Genomic DNA, 19491 nt, shown 5'->3' with positions numbered 1-19491 from the left:
CCTGTGTAGACAGGAAGTTTGCTGCATTCACGTGTTACAGGAATTATCCACTTTAAAATCACAATATACAGACAAAATTCGGTGGATAGGTAATAGGTAGGATAGGTAAACCCATTCAAACAAAACAGCTTTTTAATAATGTTTTACTAAGCATTAAACTTTGATTAAATTGTTTGATTACTTAATCAATTAAGTTTAGTTGTTGTTTTCTAATTCAATATATTTATTCTTGTATCTAAATAAGTGGTGCTTTACTTCCCTTCTGTAGGAGGAGAATATCATGTGTTATATCCTTTAACTTATCTAAGAATTAAAAAAAAAAATTGATAGGAGTTATGGGAATTTTGTAACCGTCTTTGTGCAACTGAATGGGGCAAGATGAAACCCCAGACGTCTCAGGAGGCGTGGTCATCTTTGATGAAGCACCCTTTGCTTCACAGATGACATAAGAATTGGTTTCTCTCTTTTTCCGTTTTATTCATTCATTCATTCATTCATTCATTCATTCATTCAGCCAGTCAGTTAGTCAGTCGTTCGTTCATTCATTCATTTATATAAAATGCTATTGAAGGTATCTATATTATATTATATTATATTATATTATATTATATTATATTATATTATATTATATTATATTATATTATATTAGTCTACTTTCTTCAGTCCGATCTGTAGCTGTAGCATGTAAATATCTCCACAGAAACACAGCTAAAACATTTTCAAAGTCCTCTGGACTTAAAGAAGTGATAACGTGTTAATAACATGCAAATATTATCTAAAACTACAAGTACAGGTATATAAAGTATGTACTGAAGCGTAGAGCTGTCACCTAGGGAAGCGTGGAGATGTCACTGAAATAAACAAAAAATTTGGACCTTATCACGTTATAACGTGATAGTTTTATTGCAAAAACACATGTGTTTTTGCAATAAACTTTTATGTTATAATATAATACGTTTCATGTTTTTACAATAAACTTTATGTGTTGGAGTAAAAATAAACACAAAAAAACAAGTTTAATTGATCACAAATCATTGTTTTATTGGCACAAAAAGTTATTATAGAGAACATTGATCAAACATGTTAAAAGTGGTTCACAAATCAATCATCACAAGGCAGGAATGCATGTCCAAATATGTCCAACTTTACTGTATTTTGTTTTTCATATCAACATATTGTCATTAGTTTTAATGTGAATGTAGACAGGAGGTAAGTAAACACTTGCTGTTAAATTTAAGTACTTTAAATACCTTTGGATCTATGCTATATTGCCTTTAACGTTATAATAATGGTCCCAAACATGACTGAGCAAAAGTGTGTTACTTATGCTGGTAAAATAGGTTTACTGGAAATTTAGCTGAAAAATGCTAAATTTGTGCTTTTCTTCTTTTTTTTATACAAATAAATACACAGAACACTTGTTTTCATGCAAGGAATGGAAAGTGGGAAATTAATTCAAAATGAAAGTAAAACAAATTGAGAAAAAATGTGTAAAAACTACATGTCTCTGAAACCAGTCAAAAATACAGGCCGACATGCTGGCAAGGTGAACAGAACAGCTTGGCAACCCCTGAATTAAGCACCGTGGGTGTAAACATATTTATTCTAATATAAACTTTGGAGTAAAAAAAAAAAACAACAACAACAAAAAGGAAAACAAAACACAAACAACATTAGCAAGTCATCTCAATTACAGCACCACCACAAAAGGCATAATTTGATGTTTTTGTTTTTGCTTTTGTTTTTTAAAGTGCTGGGTTGGCCATAATAAAGCCTTGACTGATCACACACCGGTTCAGTAGCATTTGGTTGTGGACAGAGAATCAGTGGACTGACGAAGATACGATGATGATACATGATGCTATCAAAAATAAATAAAGAAATGTTTAACAGAGCACAAAAATTGGGAACCTTTATGCTTCTGTCCAAACCTCTATTTTTTGCAAACATTTGAAAACTCACACATACACACACACACACACACACACACACACACACACACACACACACACACACACACACACACACAAACACACACACGCAAACAGAAACACAATCCTCATAACACACACATTTTTGCACAGAAACACATTCTCTGTCTTGTTAACTGATTGCACATAGCTGGTGGTGGACATGGTCCCAAAGTCTGTTTGACGATGATGTAAGAAGAAGCTTCTGCTCAGCCTGGACACTCCTTGAGGTTGACCGGACCAAACACACCCGACAGCCTGTTGAAGGAGACTGAGTCATCGTTGATCTTCATGTCCTGGATGCATCCCACAAAGGATGATGTGACAGGGAGCAGCTGTTGCATCAACGGATCTGCAGAAGAAAGGTACGGATGAACTGGTGATTGAGAACACTGTTCTTGCTTACTGGATTTTTCTATTTGTAGGAAATATTCAAATGCTTTTTGATATTTTATAAGAGCAACTGTTTGTCTCTTTAGTGTGAATGTTTGAAGGTATATGGTACATGGACTTTATTAAGGAAAACACAACAAACCTGCTGGTTTTTTTTGGCTGTTGGACCTGCAATCTGACATTTTCCTCACATCACTACTTAATTCATAATATCTTTTCAGATTTACCTGAGATATGTGTATAAGCATGTCTACAACTAATAAAGATTATTTGGATTTTTGCTGCATAGTACTCACCAGGAATGCCACCGATATACAGTGGGTCTTTGGTCAAAGTGGTTGTTGAAGAAGGTGGTCCAATCTTGTAATTGTCTGTTGTGTCCACAGATAGTTGCACTACATTTTTCCTCTTGATTACTAGAGGACAAACACATGGTGACTTAATGAAAATGTATGCATAAACTAATATTATATTATTCTGAGGTTAATTTTGAGTTATGTTATTATATTTCACCTGAAATCTTATGAAATGTTCCATCACATAAAGACGTTTTAGGTTTCACTGACACCATAAATTCTCCTTTTCCATTGTTCACCTGTGCCACAACCTGTAAATTGAAAAACATGCAGTCAATTTTTTCAATCACACACATGTAAAGTCACTCGCTAATCCAGGCCTATAATTAACACATTTCCTATGTTATTTAAAAACCCTAAAACAGAATTTTGATAGTACATCTGCTTTCACAAGCCAGGGAATTTTTCTGCCTTTTTTAACCAATTATTCCAAAGTTTAGAGAGATCATTATGGCAACAACGAGCATGCAGTCTCACCTGTCCTCTGAGCATATAGACGGTGAGAAAGTGGCCCGTAGAAGGCCCATAACGGGCCATGCTGGAACCACCAACATGAAGCAGGAGTCCAGTTTGACTCCGTGGGCGAATGTTAAACAGAAGCTCAAAGGTGGAGCCCACAACAAAGGAATCATCTGTGATACAAAAAATTGACATAACTGCATGTACAGTTGTATGATTTAAGACTCTATACAATGAGGCAATGGCCCATTAACCTTCATATAAAAAAAGAACTTTTATAGATTTAATATTTTCTAAAAATTGCATTTTTAATGGTTTTCTGGTTTTAACCCAATAATAGTTTAGTTTAGTTTAGTTTAGTTTAGTAAGAACCCTATTTGCTGCAGCAAAGCCACAGCTATTCTTCCTGGGGTCCAACAGAATGCATACAATAATAAAAAGAAAATCAATCAAAGTTGTAAACCTGGTGTAATAACAGATTTTAATGCGATTTACTCACTAAAAATGACATGTGCTCCATTCCCTGAGAAATACACCCCTTTTTGTGTCTGTCCCTCGAAGCAGGGCCCCGCACCACGGTTTGTAGAAGAATTTGTCATCAGTTCTCCATTCATTTTAAAATTGCGCACACAGCCGGACACACTCTGCTTTGGAAGGGCCTTTGACTGGAAGAGAAAAAACAACCAACTTCAACACTTAAGACATTTTTATCAAATTTAAGTCATCTGTCCTTTTCTTTTTTTCTTTAATTTATTTATTTATTTTTACCTTTAACTCTTTGTGAAGTGATTCTGGAGCACTACCCAGATATACAGGTGACATGAAGTGCTGCATAGATCTCAGCTCAGCGTTGGTCAGCTGACCATCCTGGGCTCTGATCCCATCCACAACCAATCGGAACTTCTTCTTCTCCAAACTGAATATAACCTGCAAGTAACAGATTCACCACACACACACACACACACACACACACACACACACACACACACACACACACACACACACACACACACACACACACACATATATATATATATATATATATATATATATATATATATATATGTATGTATATATATATATATGTACTATTTACCTTTAGTGATTCAGCAGTTTTTTCTTTTTTTTTCTTTTTAAAGTTATGTGATTAGGATCTATATTCTATATGCTACTGACCGAGTGCCACTTTCCATCGTTGTACTTTTCTCTGTTTAAGATCTCCCTGTCTTTGTCCACGGACAGCCTAATCCTGCCTTTAGACATGTATAAGGCAAGATGAGATCGCCCTCCTCTGGTTGCAGCATAGAACAGCAGACCTTCAGAAGACCGAGTTCTGACATCCAGGGAGAAGTGAGGCCTAGATAGGATGAAGGAAAAACAAAGGCTTTAAACTGCAGCTCTGTTCTTCACATGGTGTTCTCATACAAACACATTTTGTTAAATGGATATCAAGGTATAAGGAAGCTGATTCCTCACCTGGGCTGCAGGACCTGAAGTGGAAGACTGTAACTAAGGACGCTAACTGGCCCCCCCATCCGATAGGCATGTTGAACCAAGGCTGGTAATAAACATGGTGATACACTTTCATTTATCACCTGTATTACAGCACCCTAAAAGAGCATAAAGACAAACAGGAGAAACCCTTATTACAAGCTGATGCTTGGATGCTTACCAGCTCACAGCTCTTATAAGTCTCTGGAAGGGTTCCAATCTGTCGATAAATAAGATTATATCTTTTATAGCTGCAAACATTATAAAATAATATTTAACATGTATAAAATATATGACATCACTTGTCATATCAGGACTCCACCAGACAACAAAGTGAAACACAAGACTAACAACCAGTCACACTCACACCTAGGGTGAATTTAACCATCTAAATCAACATGCATGTTATTGGAGTGATGGATGCTGCACTATCCAGAAAGAACATGCAAACTCCACATGGAAAAATCCCAGCTAAGGTTCAAATATTGCAAATTAGACCACTGGGTACCCCACCACTGCAATGTGTTCTACATCAAATTATTTCACGTAGAGATTGAGATGTTTATTTTATTGAATGTTTAATTTCTTTAATCTGACTGGTTTTTTAAGACCAAACTAATCTACTGCTCAGAAAAAGTCTCATAACTTTGAAAAAATTGTTTTACCCTCATAGCTGGTCCATTTAAATGGTCCATAATTGAAATATACTCAGTTTACAAAGTGAGGAAAACTAGAACATTTTAAACTTTTGCAAAACTATAACCTTTAAATGAATGTATTTAAAAAAAAATAATAATAATACTAAGGCTAAAAATCTGTAAATTAGTTTTTTGGTCAACCAATCAAACCTTAGTTAACATCACTTATTTTACATTTTTTCTATATTTCATCTCATGTGATGCAGATTATAAAGGCAAAACATTCGAATTATCATTTAAAATAACCTGATATAATCCTTCATTGTATATCTCGCAATTAAAGCTACATGAGAGGGCTTAATTATAATAGCAGCTCCATATTTCCACATTGGGGTTGTCATTATCTTGCATTTGATTTCATCAGTTAGGTATGTGTGCTTGTTACTGTGCAAGCTCTTTAAGTGATTTTGGTTTTGCAAGCGCTCAAGAACAAATTAACTCATAAAATACCTTCAGAGATAATAAGGGTTGAAATAGACATTTCTAAATTGGCTCATGAAGCCATAATGATAAGCCATATGATAAACATGATGAAAAAAGGTCCGGCTGATGGCAGCAGATCATCTTTTACATTGCGTTATATATTTTTTTTCCACATACCTCAGTATGAAACCCCACGAATTTTTGATTTAAAGAATATGCATTTTTTTTCAATATTTTGTCTTTTTGTTGCCTCTTTGTAATTTTCCATCAAGTCTAGCCTGTAGTGTCAGCTGGTTATTGTAATTCTGTGAACGCGTGCAGCAGCTGAGTTATTATTATTCACACAATCCATTGTGAGTCAAAGGTTTCTGGGGAACAGATTGCCCCAAACCAGAGGACATATTTTCATATTGATGGTGAGCATGCAAATGCCAGTGTGATGAGAAGAAGCAGCTTCGTTCATGATTTAAAAGAAAAAGAACTTCAATCATCAAACCTTACATATTTCACCTCGAGGCTGAACTTTGATGAAAAATCCTCTCATTTTATCTCAAAGTAGCAGCTTATTAGTTTTCTTAACACATTTTTAAAGCCAAAAATACATAAACACAAGATCATGAGGCTTAAGTGGTCCACAAAGCACCAGTGGGCATTTGGTATATGATATATTTTTAAGTTTTATAACATCATTTGGAGAGGCTTTATGTCATTACACAACAAATATGAAATAAGTCCATTTCAAATGACAAATGTGAATTAAATCTCAGTGTGTTTACTTTATATTCCCTGAGTTAAACATGAACGTGGCTGCTCAAAAACTATGATTAGTACTATGTGTCAAAGTGAGGTTTCTATAATTTCACAGGCAGGCATGACTGTTTTATTCTAACAAGTTTGTTAAGAGGGAATGTGCTTGTGAACTACTGTTAAGAGTTACATGGAAGTAAGAAAAGAGACATGAAATCATTTCAAAGTTGTTATTTGAAGCAAAAGAATTTAAATAAAACAGAAAAAACTGATTAAATACAATATATTCTCTAATATGGTATGATTACTGAAGCATTCATGCAAGTATTTTTATTAGACACTGCAAATGAATGAGCTCGTGCATTAGCTAAAGAACATTTTGGTGCACAATGACAATTTTTCAAGGCAATATCTTGTCCGCATCAGCAGGTCTTAGGTCTCCTTCTTCTTCATTTCTGGAAATGAGGCAGCAGAATTTAATGTAAACAAGATTAAGAGGAAGATTAAGCTGGAAATGACCTACTTCTAAAGAGAGAACTAATTAATCTTCTAGACACATGTTAATGATGTAGATGTTAGTTTTTATCAGTTTCTTTTAATCTAACATTAATTTAAGAAAAAAAAAGCTGACCTGTTGAGAAAAAGATATATCATTTAATCCACAATTTTACAAGTTTGAGCAAAAGCTTTAAAAATAATGATAAAACCAACTTTCTGATGAACAGTATGTGTATGTGTGTAAAACAAAACCTCACCCTTTCAGAGTTGCGGTCCAGCATGAGCTGAACAGGTTTGTCAACCGAACACACATCCAGTAGCACATCTTCAGAAGCCTTGAAGTAACTGAGGTCCTCTGGCTTGTACAGGTTGTTTGGCCTGTAATCCCAAAACAAACAAGATATCAAGTAAGATTAGATCTATATTAAAGATCAAAGCAATTACAGCGTGACCTCTATTGAAAAGGCTATGACTGACATGAATCTGCAAATGCAAAGTGAAGAAACACTACCGTCTAGTGTAGAAGTTGGAAATGCAGCCTTTAAACATCTCACTCCCAAGAACCACAGAGCCATCTGGGACTGGTGACTCTGTCAAGGTACTGACGGCTCTCTGTTCTTGACCCTTATCATCATCATCAATGCGCAGCTCAGTCCTGAAAAAAGTAAATAAAAATCATAGTATTTTTGTATACTGCTCTAACAAAATGTTGTAATAATAGTAATTGCCACTTTTTGAGTTGCAGGAATGTAACTTTGCTTGAAGAACCATAAAGTTGGTCAGGCCAATAGGTGCTGCTGTAATAACCTTACCCAACCTGCATGGACGTTACATTAATGTACAACTTAGAAATGTGAAATAACTTCTTTCACACCTTCCGGCACTTTTGGTGACAGTCAAGTAATGCCACTGCCCATCATGGTACTGTTTGTTAGATTTCCACAACATGTCATTGAAGCGTAGAATCACATGACCGTTTTCCAATGTTAGCGTAATCTCGTTAGCCTAGAGAAAAAAATATATATTTATATGGGTTTTTTTTTAATAATCAAGTTTTCTGTTACTGCAAAAGTCAAGACTCATAAGTGCAGCATCACATGTAAAATCAATTCAAGGACTGACCAGCTGTTTGTCCTGCAAAATAAGTCCCTGATTCTCTGTGCTCTTGAATCCAAGAGAGAAAACCATATCTTGGTCCAGATTGAAGCCGTTGAGGTTAGCTGAGAGGGAGCTTCCTGGGCTGAACTGTGCTTTGCGTGAAACCTACGACAAACCAAGGACACCAGCTCATTTACATGTGAGCAGAATGTGATAATATTATGCATGTTTTCAGTTTGTCTGCAATTTTAAAGCTAATGTCATACCAGTGAATCTGTGGGACAACCTTTGCTGACTCCGACTTGCTCATCAATAACTTTAAAGTTTTTATTCAGCTTAAAATTCTTCAAGCATCCTTTGAATGGCTGTATGGTGATGTTATGTCTTGAATGGAAACAAGAAATAAGTTATTCTCCAGAAGGCGAGATAAGAATGGCTTTTTCACAATAAACACCAAAGACAAGGAACTAAATAATCATGTACCTTTCTCTGAGCTGTTCTGGTGCACCACCAATGTAAAATTCTGTAAGTTTTTGGCTCTCAAACTGAAATTTGGCTGTGGAAGATCCAGGGCCAAACCGGATATTAACTAACTCAACGTTTTTGATCACGATGTTCATTTCTGTCCAGTCACTCGTCTAAAGTTGAGAAAGCAGCAAGATGCAGAGAAATAAATAAATTTTATATCTATCGATGTTGCAAGGTTGAGCTATGGAGCTTGTAAATAATAAAACAAAACACAGACGAAAAGGAAAGCTACTTACCGGGAACGTTTTTGTGTTTTGTTGTTCTGGTGTTTTAAGGAGATTACTGCGTGTATATATGACACCCTTTTCCATTGTCACAGTTACGTAATTGTCCTAAAATAGAGGAAATGAAATAATAAGGTTTTTGAAAAGATTATATTATTCTATTATAAATGCATTAAAACTGCAATATGTATAATCACATGAACCATCACTTACCCCCACTTCCATATATAAAAGCAGACCGTTTTCTGAACGAGCAAAGATTGTCATACTGATTTGGAGATAGAGTGGTACTTTATCTATCAGCACTTTGCCATATCCCGTGCCTTCATAGAAGTCCGAATCCAATGGAGGTACATATCTGGATAGAATATAATTTTAGTCAGATAATTTAAGTCAGAGCTTCCTTTTGCATTATCAGTTTCATACAAATGTTTTTACTTAAAGGTAAAGAGCTCTAACTATAAACCAAAAATTTACTAGCCAGGTTAAAACCCTGTTTATGCAGTTGCGTAGCTTCTAAGCAAGAGTGAGAATAGACATTTTTAGCCAGAGGAATTCCAAAAACCACTAGCAAAAACCCAGCAACTTCATGACACTTTGTTTTAAAATAAGATGGAATATCACTTAAAAAATGCAAAGGGACCTTTGCATTTTTTGATGATTTCAATTGATTTCTTAAGTTCAGTTATTCTCTATATTGATCATACCTCTTGCATGGAGTCTCCAAATTTACTTTCTCTGCTCTATGGAAGTTATAGAGACTCACAATTTTGTCATTAAAGGAGACAAACTCAATGCAGCCCTTGTACATAGGGTATCTGAGAGAAGCTGGAGGCTAAGGAGAAGGAAAAAGAAGAAAGGATTCATGGCACTCATGTCTCTTGATGATAAACAATAACATTTGTTGCAGGTATTAATTCTTTGCTTCTCACAGTGAAATTGGCAGGGTAACCTCCGACATAGAAGACAATGTCATCAGGACTGACATCCAGAAGATCCTTAGTCTCCACACCTTTCCAATTGCTTTTAACTGGGTCACCAGGTGTGGTTGAGGTTATATCGGTGGTAAGGCTAATCTCTGCATCTTGGTAAATTCTAAATCATAAGATAGGAAAAGAATTTGCCTTATACATATATATATATATATATATATATATATAGATCACAGTTAGTCTCATTCTACAAACAAAGAAATAATCATTTCAGTTATTCTTGAAATGATAAATTCTCTAAATTTGAAGCAGAATCAGGTGATGAGTTTACCTGTAGAGGTCCACTCTGTCAAATTTGGCTGGCTCAGACAGGGATTTAGTAATGTATCCTGATTTCATCTCATACTCCTTTCCATTGAGTTTGTACACACCGTACAAAACGTTGTTCCTCAAACACATACCGATGTAATTCTTCGAAGACTGCAACACACAGTTTGTTAGGGTCAGGTAAAAAATTATAAGCAGATATGTATATAACAACATAACCATATTTACTCACATTTCTGCTACCAAGATACAACACAAACAAGTCCTCTTGTTCTCTGGTCTGTCTGCGTCTGCGTCTTCCATCTCCCCTGCCTTGAGGTCTCTGCAGCGACAGAGACAGGGCTGTGTAGGCTCTCAGATCATCCAGATTCTTCGGAGGACGCATCTCCACATGACCATCACCTCCAAACTTCATGGGGATCACAATCTGGAGAGAATACACAAAGAAAGAAAATGAAAACCAGCAAGATGCATTACAGAAGAATGTATGACTTGTGCTCATAAAGTAGATTTTCCATGCATGCATGGCTGTATCTACACCGCCGGGCCTCACCCTGTTGGCTGCATCCCTGGCTTTTTCGATGAGCTCTTTGATGTTCTTTATGCTTTCAGATATGTTGTTAATCGGTGAGAACTGTGAGGTCAGATTCTCCACCTCTGAGATCTTATCATTCAGAGATGGGATAGTTTTCAACAAATTCTTCACTGAAAACAGAAAATAAGTCAGAGAGAAAGCATGTTAATGAGTAAAATTGTGCTGTATTATTGTTAATTAATACAAAAATAGATTAGTTGGTACCATAATGTAAATAATAATAATGTAAATAATAATAATAATATTAATAATAATAATAATAATAATAATAATAATAATAATAATAATAATAATAATAATAATAATAATCTCACCAGACTGATCCACATCATCTAGTACATGGCTTAGGTTAGATGCCTCTTGAGGGACATTGATCTTATCAATGTCCTTTCTGATGGCATTGAGTTGGTCAATCGTGTTGGTGGCTGTGTCATTAGCTGAAGCTGCCTTTCTCTTTGCCTCTTCAATCATATTCCCAATGTCATCTTGTGTGTGAAGAAAAACATACACAAAAAATTCAGACATGTTACACTAATCCTTTAACTGCCTGACATGCTCTACCCCTACCTCTCTTAGTGTCATTTAATTGCCTCTGTGCCTCAAGCAGGTCTTTCTCAAGGGCTTCCTTCTTCTTCTTGGCTTTGGTCAGGCGCTTCGTCAAGTCAGTGAGGTTTCTGGCTGCATCTGTTAAAAATGAAAATTGAAAAAAATCTTAGTGAATGATGTTTTGTGTTGTTTTTTTTTTTTAATGAAAATTTATTAAAATGGTTAATACCTGTAAGGTCTTTGTCAGCCTCCTTTGCACTATTCAGCAGGTCTTCACCAGTCTCTTTTAGGTCTTTTGCTCTTTGTGGGAGTTTCTGTTTTAGTACATTCTAAAAGAATAATAAACAAACTTTACCTGATCAACACATCATACAACTATATTCACTACCAGTACATCATTCTACAAAAAGTGTGCTTCGTTAATGTGTGAAATCTTAAGTTTATATCTTACATCCAGGGCATTGTCCGCAGCATCTTTGGCTTCATTAGCAGCTGCCTCAGCAGCGTTGATGGCATCTGTGATGTTCTTGTAGGCCTCAATAGCGTCTCTTGCATCACGCACCTCAGAAAGTCCACTTGCATTTTTCACAGCACTATAACATATTATTAGATAGCACAGGAATAACACAGGTAAGAACATGAAGAATGGATCAACTAATTATACAAAAAAAGGAAACCATCCCAACAGAGTACTTTAATTATTGTTTGCACAATAAACCTACTCCTCGAGGTCTTGTGCTAGCTTATTTAGTGACTTTGCATGTTCCTCTGCAGCCTCCACAATGTCCTTCTTGGCTGCTGCCTTGGTAATTTCATTCACTTTCTTAGTCAAATCAGTCTTTGCACCATCCAGCTGTGCTGCCAGCTGTTCATACTCCTGCAGAGGGGAAAGATAGGTGAATGGGTGTATGTATTTCATAACAATGTGACTTCATCTCAGCACGAAAAAAAAAAACACAGATCATTATCTAAGTGAATAGCATGTTGCAACATGACAGCACACTGGTGTGAAGTCAAAGATCGTGAGAAGGTAGCTGCAGTGTATCACATTGCTTTGGCACATTTACAGAAATGAATAAATCACAAAATATTTAAGGTTAGAACGATGTGCAAGGGAATATTTCAGGGGAAGAGTATAGAAATTTGTCAAACGTACCATTTTACTGTCAGAGAGATTTTTCAACAAATCCTCAGTTTTCTGCAGTTCACCCTCAGCCACAGCCATCATGTCCTCAACAGTTTTGCGCTCCTTTTTTAGATCCTCAATGCGTTTCTGCAGGGTGTACATGAACCAGGTGAATTTGAGCATATCTGGGTAGTAACAACTGTATATCAAACAACTGGCAACAAGGGATTTTACACAGTATTCTTTGAAAATGCATATGCTTCTTGCTGTAATCTGTAGCAGAGCTGCAAACTCATAATCAAGCATGCATGTTTTTTTTTTTACCTGCAGGTCTTTCAGTTTCTGAGCATTAAGATCATTCTGGGCATTGGCTTTTTTCACCAAGTCTGTTGCCTCCTTCAAAGCCTTGTCGAGGTCGTTCAGCTTGGTGTTGTAATTCTTCAAAAGGCTCCGAATCTTTTCTGCTGCTGCTTCATTTTCATCACACTGCTTACTCACATTAGCCTTGATGTAGTCTAACACTGGAAGGTAGAAGCAATGGGTCAAAGGATTATTTTTTTCTTCACTGGACAACTAGATCATGACTCTGATATCACATCTCTCGACAAAGATTTTATTGGTAGTTCTAGCTAACAATTCACAAAAATCTTACATTTCTTAGCCTCATCTTTTTCTTTCTCAGCAGCCGTCTTCTGAGGAGTAAAGTTCCTGTTCTCCATCTCTTTCACCATGCGCTGAGCATCCTCCAGCATTTTAGCTAAGCTGTCATTGGGAAACGAATCACCTCTGCTCTCACTGTTTTTCAGCTGGTCCAGTAGGTCTACAAGCACACAAAAACACGTTCAGTTCAACAAATATCCGAGCTCTGACATTCAGAGTTTCTAAAATGAACATTGCAACTCTGAGAGATGGAAAAGCTGGGCTGTCATTGAATTTGTTTACTTCTACCTTTGATTTTCTTCAGCATATTTTTAATCTCTGCGTCCAGATCCTTTGCCCTCTTGTGGGTTTTTTCAACATCTGCCACTGCTTTGTCAGCCTCAGTAGCCCTCTTGTCTGCCTAAATAAAAACACATTCAAACAGCATTTATTAACACACACCTTTCTACCTATATTAAATACTGAGGTATTAATAAAAAAAATGTTAGGCACTATTTAGAAGTCTACTTTGTTTTTAAGGGAACTGATGTCATCTGCGAGGCTGGCCGTGTCCTCTTCCAGCTGTTCTACTCTGGATTTTTGATCGTTAATGGCAGAGCTGAATTTGTTGACAAGAACCTGTAAAAGTCACAGCAGCAGAAGTGTAAAGTAAAGCTGCTAAAGTCAAAGAAAATAATAATGTTGTAGATGGTGAACTGAGGCTTGAGGGTTGTTTTCAAATGTGGTTGTGTTTGAAAGCACAAACATAGACTCCAAAAAGAGACACAGTGAGATTGCTGTAAATCAGGAATATTGAAAAATAACATCTTATAATATACTGTCTTTGTGTTGTATGTGTAATGGATGTAATGGATGTGAGTTTCCTATAACTTAACAGTATGCTCTGGCTTGGACAAGAGGAATTAATCTGTGCTTGTAAATACCTTTTGCTGCTTTAGATTAGATATGTTTGGGCTATAGATACAGTTCACTCCTCAGTTTTAAATGCATTTGAATTATTTCAGGGTTACCTTGGTGTCTGACACAGCTTTCTCGAGCTTCCTCATTCTTTCCTGAGAGGTAACACTGGCAGAGGCGTTGTCTAGCTGAGCTTTGATGTTTGTCAGCTCATTATCAAACTTCTCCAAGTCATACAGTAAAGTCTGGGCACAACTATCACACTCTGGAACAAACAAAAAAAAGAGCTAAGACTGTCAGCAACTTATCTTACCCAGTTTGTTTTACATGACATATGACACCATCAGACCTCCATTCTTTTTGTTAATTCACCTTGGCAATGTTCATCTGTGTTAGTGTCTCCTGGCTCCAGGGTGTTCTTGCAGACTACAAAGGGAGTAAAAACAAATTTAAACAGTGTAAATGAAATTAATTAAAACGTAGCGCATCAAAAAATTTTAAAAAAATGACAGATTTCTTTCACGAACAGAGTTCATAATCTAACCTCCAGTTCGGGGATCACAGTTGTTACCATTGCCATTGCAATTACACGGCTTACAACTTCCTCCTGGTTGTTGTGGGTTGCCATAGTAACCAGAAGAACAACTACAGGAAAAGGCAAATAAAAGGTATAGAATGAAAAGCAATTTAGAAATAAGCCAGTAATACTCCTATCTGCAGCGTCTCTCACCTTTCACACCGCTCTCCAGAATAGCCAGCTCTGCATACACACTGGATTTCTCCATACACCTCCCTGCACCCTACTGCAAAACTGTGCATCAACAGGGAGATTACAGTTTAATCCAAAAATACTCATTTTATTTTCAATATAAAGTGTAACAGTTTGTGTGTGTGTGTGTGTGTGTGTGTGTGAGTTTTCTTTTTGTTTAATTTTTGTGGCCCACCTGTTTGTGGCTACAGAGAAAGGGCATGGGCACACTCTGCATGTCCTCTGCACTGCGTTGCCATAATAACCTTCCTTGCAGCGTTCACATCGGTCTCCAGCCGTGTTGAACTGACATCTCTGAAAATGACAATTTCATTACACCACTTCCAAGGAAGAAAGACAAAGAAGATACAGTAGAAAGAATGCACTAAAAAATAAATAAATCTGTGTATGATGCAGCTTGTGATATTGTAGCACATCAACCATCAAATTACTTTTTTTTCCTTTCTCTAAAGCAGAAAACAAACCTCTGGGGAGGAAAGAGAAAAGACCCCTCTTTGCCAAATTCATCAAAGAATGTTTTGGATGAACCCTGAGGAGAGTTCAGCCGCTTGTGTCCATTTGGCTTTGAGCGGTAAATATGCAGCTCCATGCGAGCATTGCATGCACAGGCACAGTCTTGAGTGTCTTGCATAACAATGACAAAACAAAGATTTTGAAATGCATAAAGGGCTCACTCTCTAATCAAAGAGAATAATGAACGAGAGGGCCCCATTATGGGGAATCAGGCAGACAAACCAAATAAAGGTTTTGATGGTGATTAAAACAAAACAGCACCGCAGGGAAAGAGGCAAGGCTGTGTGGTGAAAGTGTGCCAACAGATGTGCACTGAGGGTGAGAGGTCTAGACTATGACTAACCTAAGTGAAGTAATCACTGTTGATTTTAGATTTGAGCAAGTGCCTGTACACCTGTGGTCTTAAAGCAATCACAAGAGATTAAAAGCAGAGTATATCACTTACTAGACACCTCCCTGTCCTGTCCTCACACTCATCAGCGAGACCATTGCAGTCACAGGGCACACAGTTGCCCAGGTAGGGCCCCCTTCCATCTCTGTAGTATCCGGGAGCACATTTCTGAGGACGAAAAACAGATATAAAAATTATGTGATTGAACATTAAATCAAAGCTTACTTACAAATTTACCCGAGCTGCTTGTTCAGCTGAGTTATACTGGATTATTAAAATGTTTGAATAAATATTTCATTAATCTCTAACTTTATCTTTCAGGTTGTTTATTATCATGTTCCCTAACGATATAACTAATATGTGTAACTAATATGTACTAATATGTACCATTTACCTCTGCAGTTTAAACACTTCATCTGTTTTATTTGAAGATAAATATTTTCAAAAGTACTTTTAAATGTCAAGAGTCTGCCAGCACACAGCTAAGAAGCTGAGCTAAATTAACAATTAACTCTGAAGCATGCCCTTTGCTTTTACAGATAACATTCATCCTGTTGGTAACAGTCCACACCTGACATTTAGAGCAGCTCAAGCAAAATAACACCCGTCCAACAGCAAGATCCATCTCATCCTCACATAATTTTACCTGAATCTGAGAACTGGCAGTACTGTCATGAAGTAAAGGATACTGAACGGTTTGTCCTCTGTCATGCAAGGAAGGATAGTGGACCCGTTGGGTGTCTTGATCATTTACAGGCGGATTCTCTATCCTCTGAGCTCCCTGCTCATGAAACGATGGAAACTGTAGCCTCTGAGCCCATCTGTCATGATCTCTGGTGTAGCGCAGTCTTTCTTCCCTGCTAAAAGGCCTGTGCCCAGCGCAGCAAAGTCCAATCAAAGTCCAACATATCAGGGTGTGTAACAGAACCCCTCTGTGCCGGTGTCTATCCATACGCGTATCCGACATTCCCAAAGTTAAGCCTGTGAAAAATAACGCTCTGCTCTCTCTTGCCTCGGTCTCTTAAACACACATGCACGAGCTCACACACAAGGACACAATGAGGACACACCCCGTTTACCTGAGTCAGTTTTGCAGGTCAGCATGAGTGAACGCAGGTGCACAAGCATTCACATGCAAGTGTCTACATGTTTCTTGCCTTTTCTTTCTCTTATACATAGACTGACACACACATCACCAGACAGAATGGTTGGAGACACATTGAGACAGTCAAAGAATGGTGAGGGCATGAGTTTGCACATACAGGAACTGTCTCAACAGAAAAATGGAAGAAAAATCACAGTATTATGAATTCTATTGGGCTCACTTGAAGCTGAACAGGTTGCAAAGCCATTATTTGAAAAGGCAACTCTGTACTGTTCTATATGCTTAAAATCAGGGGTTTTTTTTTGTGTGTGTGAGCTTATGTGACTATGGGAATGTCAGCACTCCTCAGACACCACAGTAAAACTACTCACACCTGAATCACGAGTCCTCAAACAAACAACAGACACAACTACATGAGTCGCTGCACTTACAGATGCATGCATACACTGTAGAAACATTCAGGTTTATGAGTAACGTTTTTGTCAAGTGCCCCACCCTGAATTTCAAGGTGAGGCGCCTTGTCATACTGCCTCTGGGCACATATAATCAGTTTCCTTCAGACACACCCAATCACAGGGGTTCACCCACACAGGTAGGAAACAAGTTCAATGGCAATAGCACTTGTAAACCCGAATTCCAGAAGTTGTGAAGTTCTTTAAATCTGAATAAAATAAAATTAGTCAACATTCTTCCACAACAGAACATACATAACAGATGTCTTAACTGAGAAACTTTACATTTTTATACACAAAAGTAGCTCTCATCAAATCTGATACTTCCTACAGGTCTCCAAATAGTTGGCATGGGGCATGGTTATCATGTTTACCATGTTTGCCATGTTTGCCATGTTTGCCATGTTTGCCATGTTTGCCATGATGTAGCATCTCCTCTTCTTTTCACAAAAATTTGTTTTGGTGTTCAAATTCAGTCCCATTCTTGCCTAATTTAGATTTCCAGCTGCTGAAGAGTATGGGAGCAGATGTTGCTCTAAAATCTTTATATACTTTTCAGCATTCGTAGTTCTTTTCAAAACATGCAAGCTGCCCATGCAGGTTTTTTAAATAAACACTGATAACAGGCTGGAAGGTCTCCCTCTTCTTTAGCCCGGACGATGTGGCGTCCGTGATTACCAACAAAAACCGGAGTTGCAAAGCATTTACAATTTGATATTGAGGAACATTATTTTTGAAGTATTCCATAATATTTTTCACACTCTTTCACTGATTTGAGAACCCATCTTTACTTCCAGGAGGCTCTGCCTGTCTAGGACAACCATTTTACAGCTAATAATGTTATCCTGATATAAATTAACATAATTACTTTCTAGATATTCTTCCAGCTGAACTGTTTTATCTTTCTTTCTTTGTCTGGCAACTATTTTGAGACCTTTCGCAAGCATCACATTTGACAATAGCTAATTTTGTGCATAAAATTGTCAAATTTCTCCATTTAGACATCTGTTATGTTATGTATGTTCAGTTATGAATAAAATGTTGGTTTTTTAGTTTTTTTGTTCAGATTTAAAGAGAATTCCAACTTTTCTGGAATTCTGGTTGTAGAAAAAACTAAACCAAACATTTTTTTGTTTTTTTAATTACTGTCTCTCCAATAAAATGGGATGTCTGTTACATCAATAATTCCTCTTTAATTAGAAGTTGCTAGTTTTTTTTAAATATTTGGTGATGTGGGAAAAAAAGCGAAAATCAAACATGTATAAACCTAATTTGACAAGCACAAACACTCTTCAAACACTAGATCAAGTCAACCACATTCCCAGGATGAAAAGAATAATAAAGATTTCCTTAGCAACGACATCAGGGATGTTGTTCTGAATTTCTGCGAGCTGTAACCATGCCAGTGATTATAGCCTTAAAATCACTAATATTATGTCTGCATGATTGTGCCACATATTCTACCCTGGGGCTACACAATTTGGAAGAACACTCCAGACTGGTTTTTTCCAGTAAATTCCACCACTGTGTCTCAGATGATAAATTTTTCCTTCAGCAAAAAGGTGTGGTACTTGGTTCGGCATGTCCGGACACCCTAAAACGTCACATCAATCAACACATTGCTTCACCCTGCTCGCTATCATCTTTGCTTCTCAGACTTGACACAATGTTCCAGTATTCCCACCCTTTCATCATCTGTTTCTATTTCACTATTTATTAAGTATAATTCTAACACTTTTTTCAAGAAGGACCTCAGCAGAGACAATTTGTTAATGTGATAGACACACACATTTTTATAACAGTTAGCAATTGTGGTTATAGCATTCTCTGTCAAGAGGGGTGTGAATACAGATATTTTGTGTGTTCCAATAATCCGTTTTTCTTTCAACAAGAGCTTTATTCACCTCGGGGTTGCAAGCTGGCGAGCGGTGGTGTGCGATACTGCAAGATTTCATACTGATCCTATACAGAGTAAAGAAAGGTCTGATACCAACAATACCAAGACTGATACCAATACTTACCATACAAAGCGATCAATCTGTGGAATTGACATGCCACTTTTTTCTTCTTATTTATGAAGATTCTGATAGATTTCAAGCCTAACATTTAGAAGTTTTATTATCCAGAAACAAAATTGTTACTTGTGATATTTTAAAAAACCATAATTTGGTATTATCTTGGTGAGAGAAGCTGATTTTGGGCATGTAGGTGCCTTGTCACAGTGGTGAACCAAGGTTCTAACAGTTTTTATTTAGAGAATGGCTGAACCCATTCGATATATCATACAATTAAC

At 36.9% G+C, this 19491-nt stretch overlaps 1 protein-coding gene across 1 annotated transcript in view; it reads right to left on the bottom strand.

The window, feature by feature from the left end:
* Positions 1–1736: 1736 nt before the first annotated feature.
* The window catches only part of LOC121643774 (laminin subunit alpha-3-like), a 60612-nt gene continuing 42857 nt past the window's right edge, over positions 1737–19491 (bottom strand). Inside the window, exons 41-77 of the mRNA XM_041991297.1 lie at positions 15696–15809; positions 14913–15031; positions 14699–14779; positions 14513–14613; positions 14341–14394; positions 14082–14233; positions 13579–13689; positions 13360–13471; positions 13064–13231; positions 12736–12932; positions 12442–12558; positions 12008–12162; positions 11737–11878; positions 11515–11614; positions 11307–11423; positions 11054–11224; positions 10698–10849; positions 10377–10571; positions 10149–10297; positions 9818–9980; positions 9593–9720; positions 9099–9243; positions 8898–8993; positions 8617–8771; positions 8400–8517; positions 8158–8298; positions 7910–8040; positions 7547–7690; positions 7293–7413; positions 4655–4788; positions 4355–4535; positions 3947–4105; positions 3678–3843; positions 3197–3351; positions 2877–2970; positions 2660–2779; positions 1737–2322 (exon numbers count right to left, since the gene is read on the bottom strand). Of these exons, the coding sequence (XP_041847231.1) occupies positions 2180–2322; positions 2660–2779; positions 2877–2970; positions 3197–3351; positions 3678–3843; positions 3947–4105; positions 4355–4535; positions 4655–4788; positions 7293–7413; positions 7547–7690; positions 7910–8040; positions 8158–8298; positions 8400–8517; positions 8617–8771; positions 8898–8993; positions 9099–9243; positions 9593–9720; positions 9818–9980; positions 10149–10297; positions 10377–10571; positions 10698–10849; positions 11054–11224; positions 11307–11423; positions 11515–11614; positions 11737–11878; positions 12008–12162; positions 12442–12558; positions 12736–12932; positions 13064–13231; positions 13360–13471; positions 13579–13689; positions 14082–14233; positions 14341–14394; positions 14513–14613; positions 14699–14779; positions 14913–15031; positions 15696–15809 (5001 nt within the window). The 3' untranslated portion in view covers positions 1737–2179. The remainder of the gene's footprint in view (positions 2323–2659; positions 2780–2876; positions 2971–3196; positions 3352–3677; positions 3844–3946; positions 4106–4354; positions 4536–4654; positions 4789–7292; positions 7414–7546; positions 7691–7909; positions 8041–8157; positions 8299–8399; positions 8518–8616; positions 8772–8897; positions 8994–9098; positions 9244–9592; positions 9721–9817; positions 9981–10148; positions 10298–10376; positions 10572–10697; positions 10850–11053; positions 11225–11306; positions 11424–11514; positions 11615–11736; positions 11879–12007; positions 12163–12441; positions 12559–12735; positions 12933–13063; positions 13232–13359; positions 13472–13578; positions 13690–14081; positions 14234–14340; positions 14395–14512; positions 14614–14698; positions 14780–14912; positions 15032–15695; positions 15810–19491) is intronic.

Source organism: Melanotaenia boesemani, chromosome 8 (genome assembly GCF_017639745.1).
Source record: "Melanotaenia boesemani isolate fMelBoe1 chromosome 8, fMelBoe1.pri, whole genome shotgun sequence".
Classification (NCBI taxonomy): domain Eukaryota; kingdom Metazoa; phylum Chordata; class Actinopteri; order Atheriniformes; family Melanotaeniidae; genus Melanotaenia; species Melanotaenia boesemani.
This window is presented reverse-complemented; position numbering and strand designations above follow the sequence as displayed.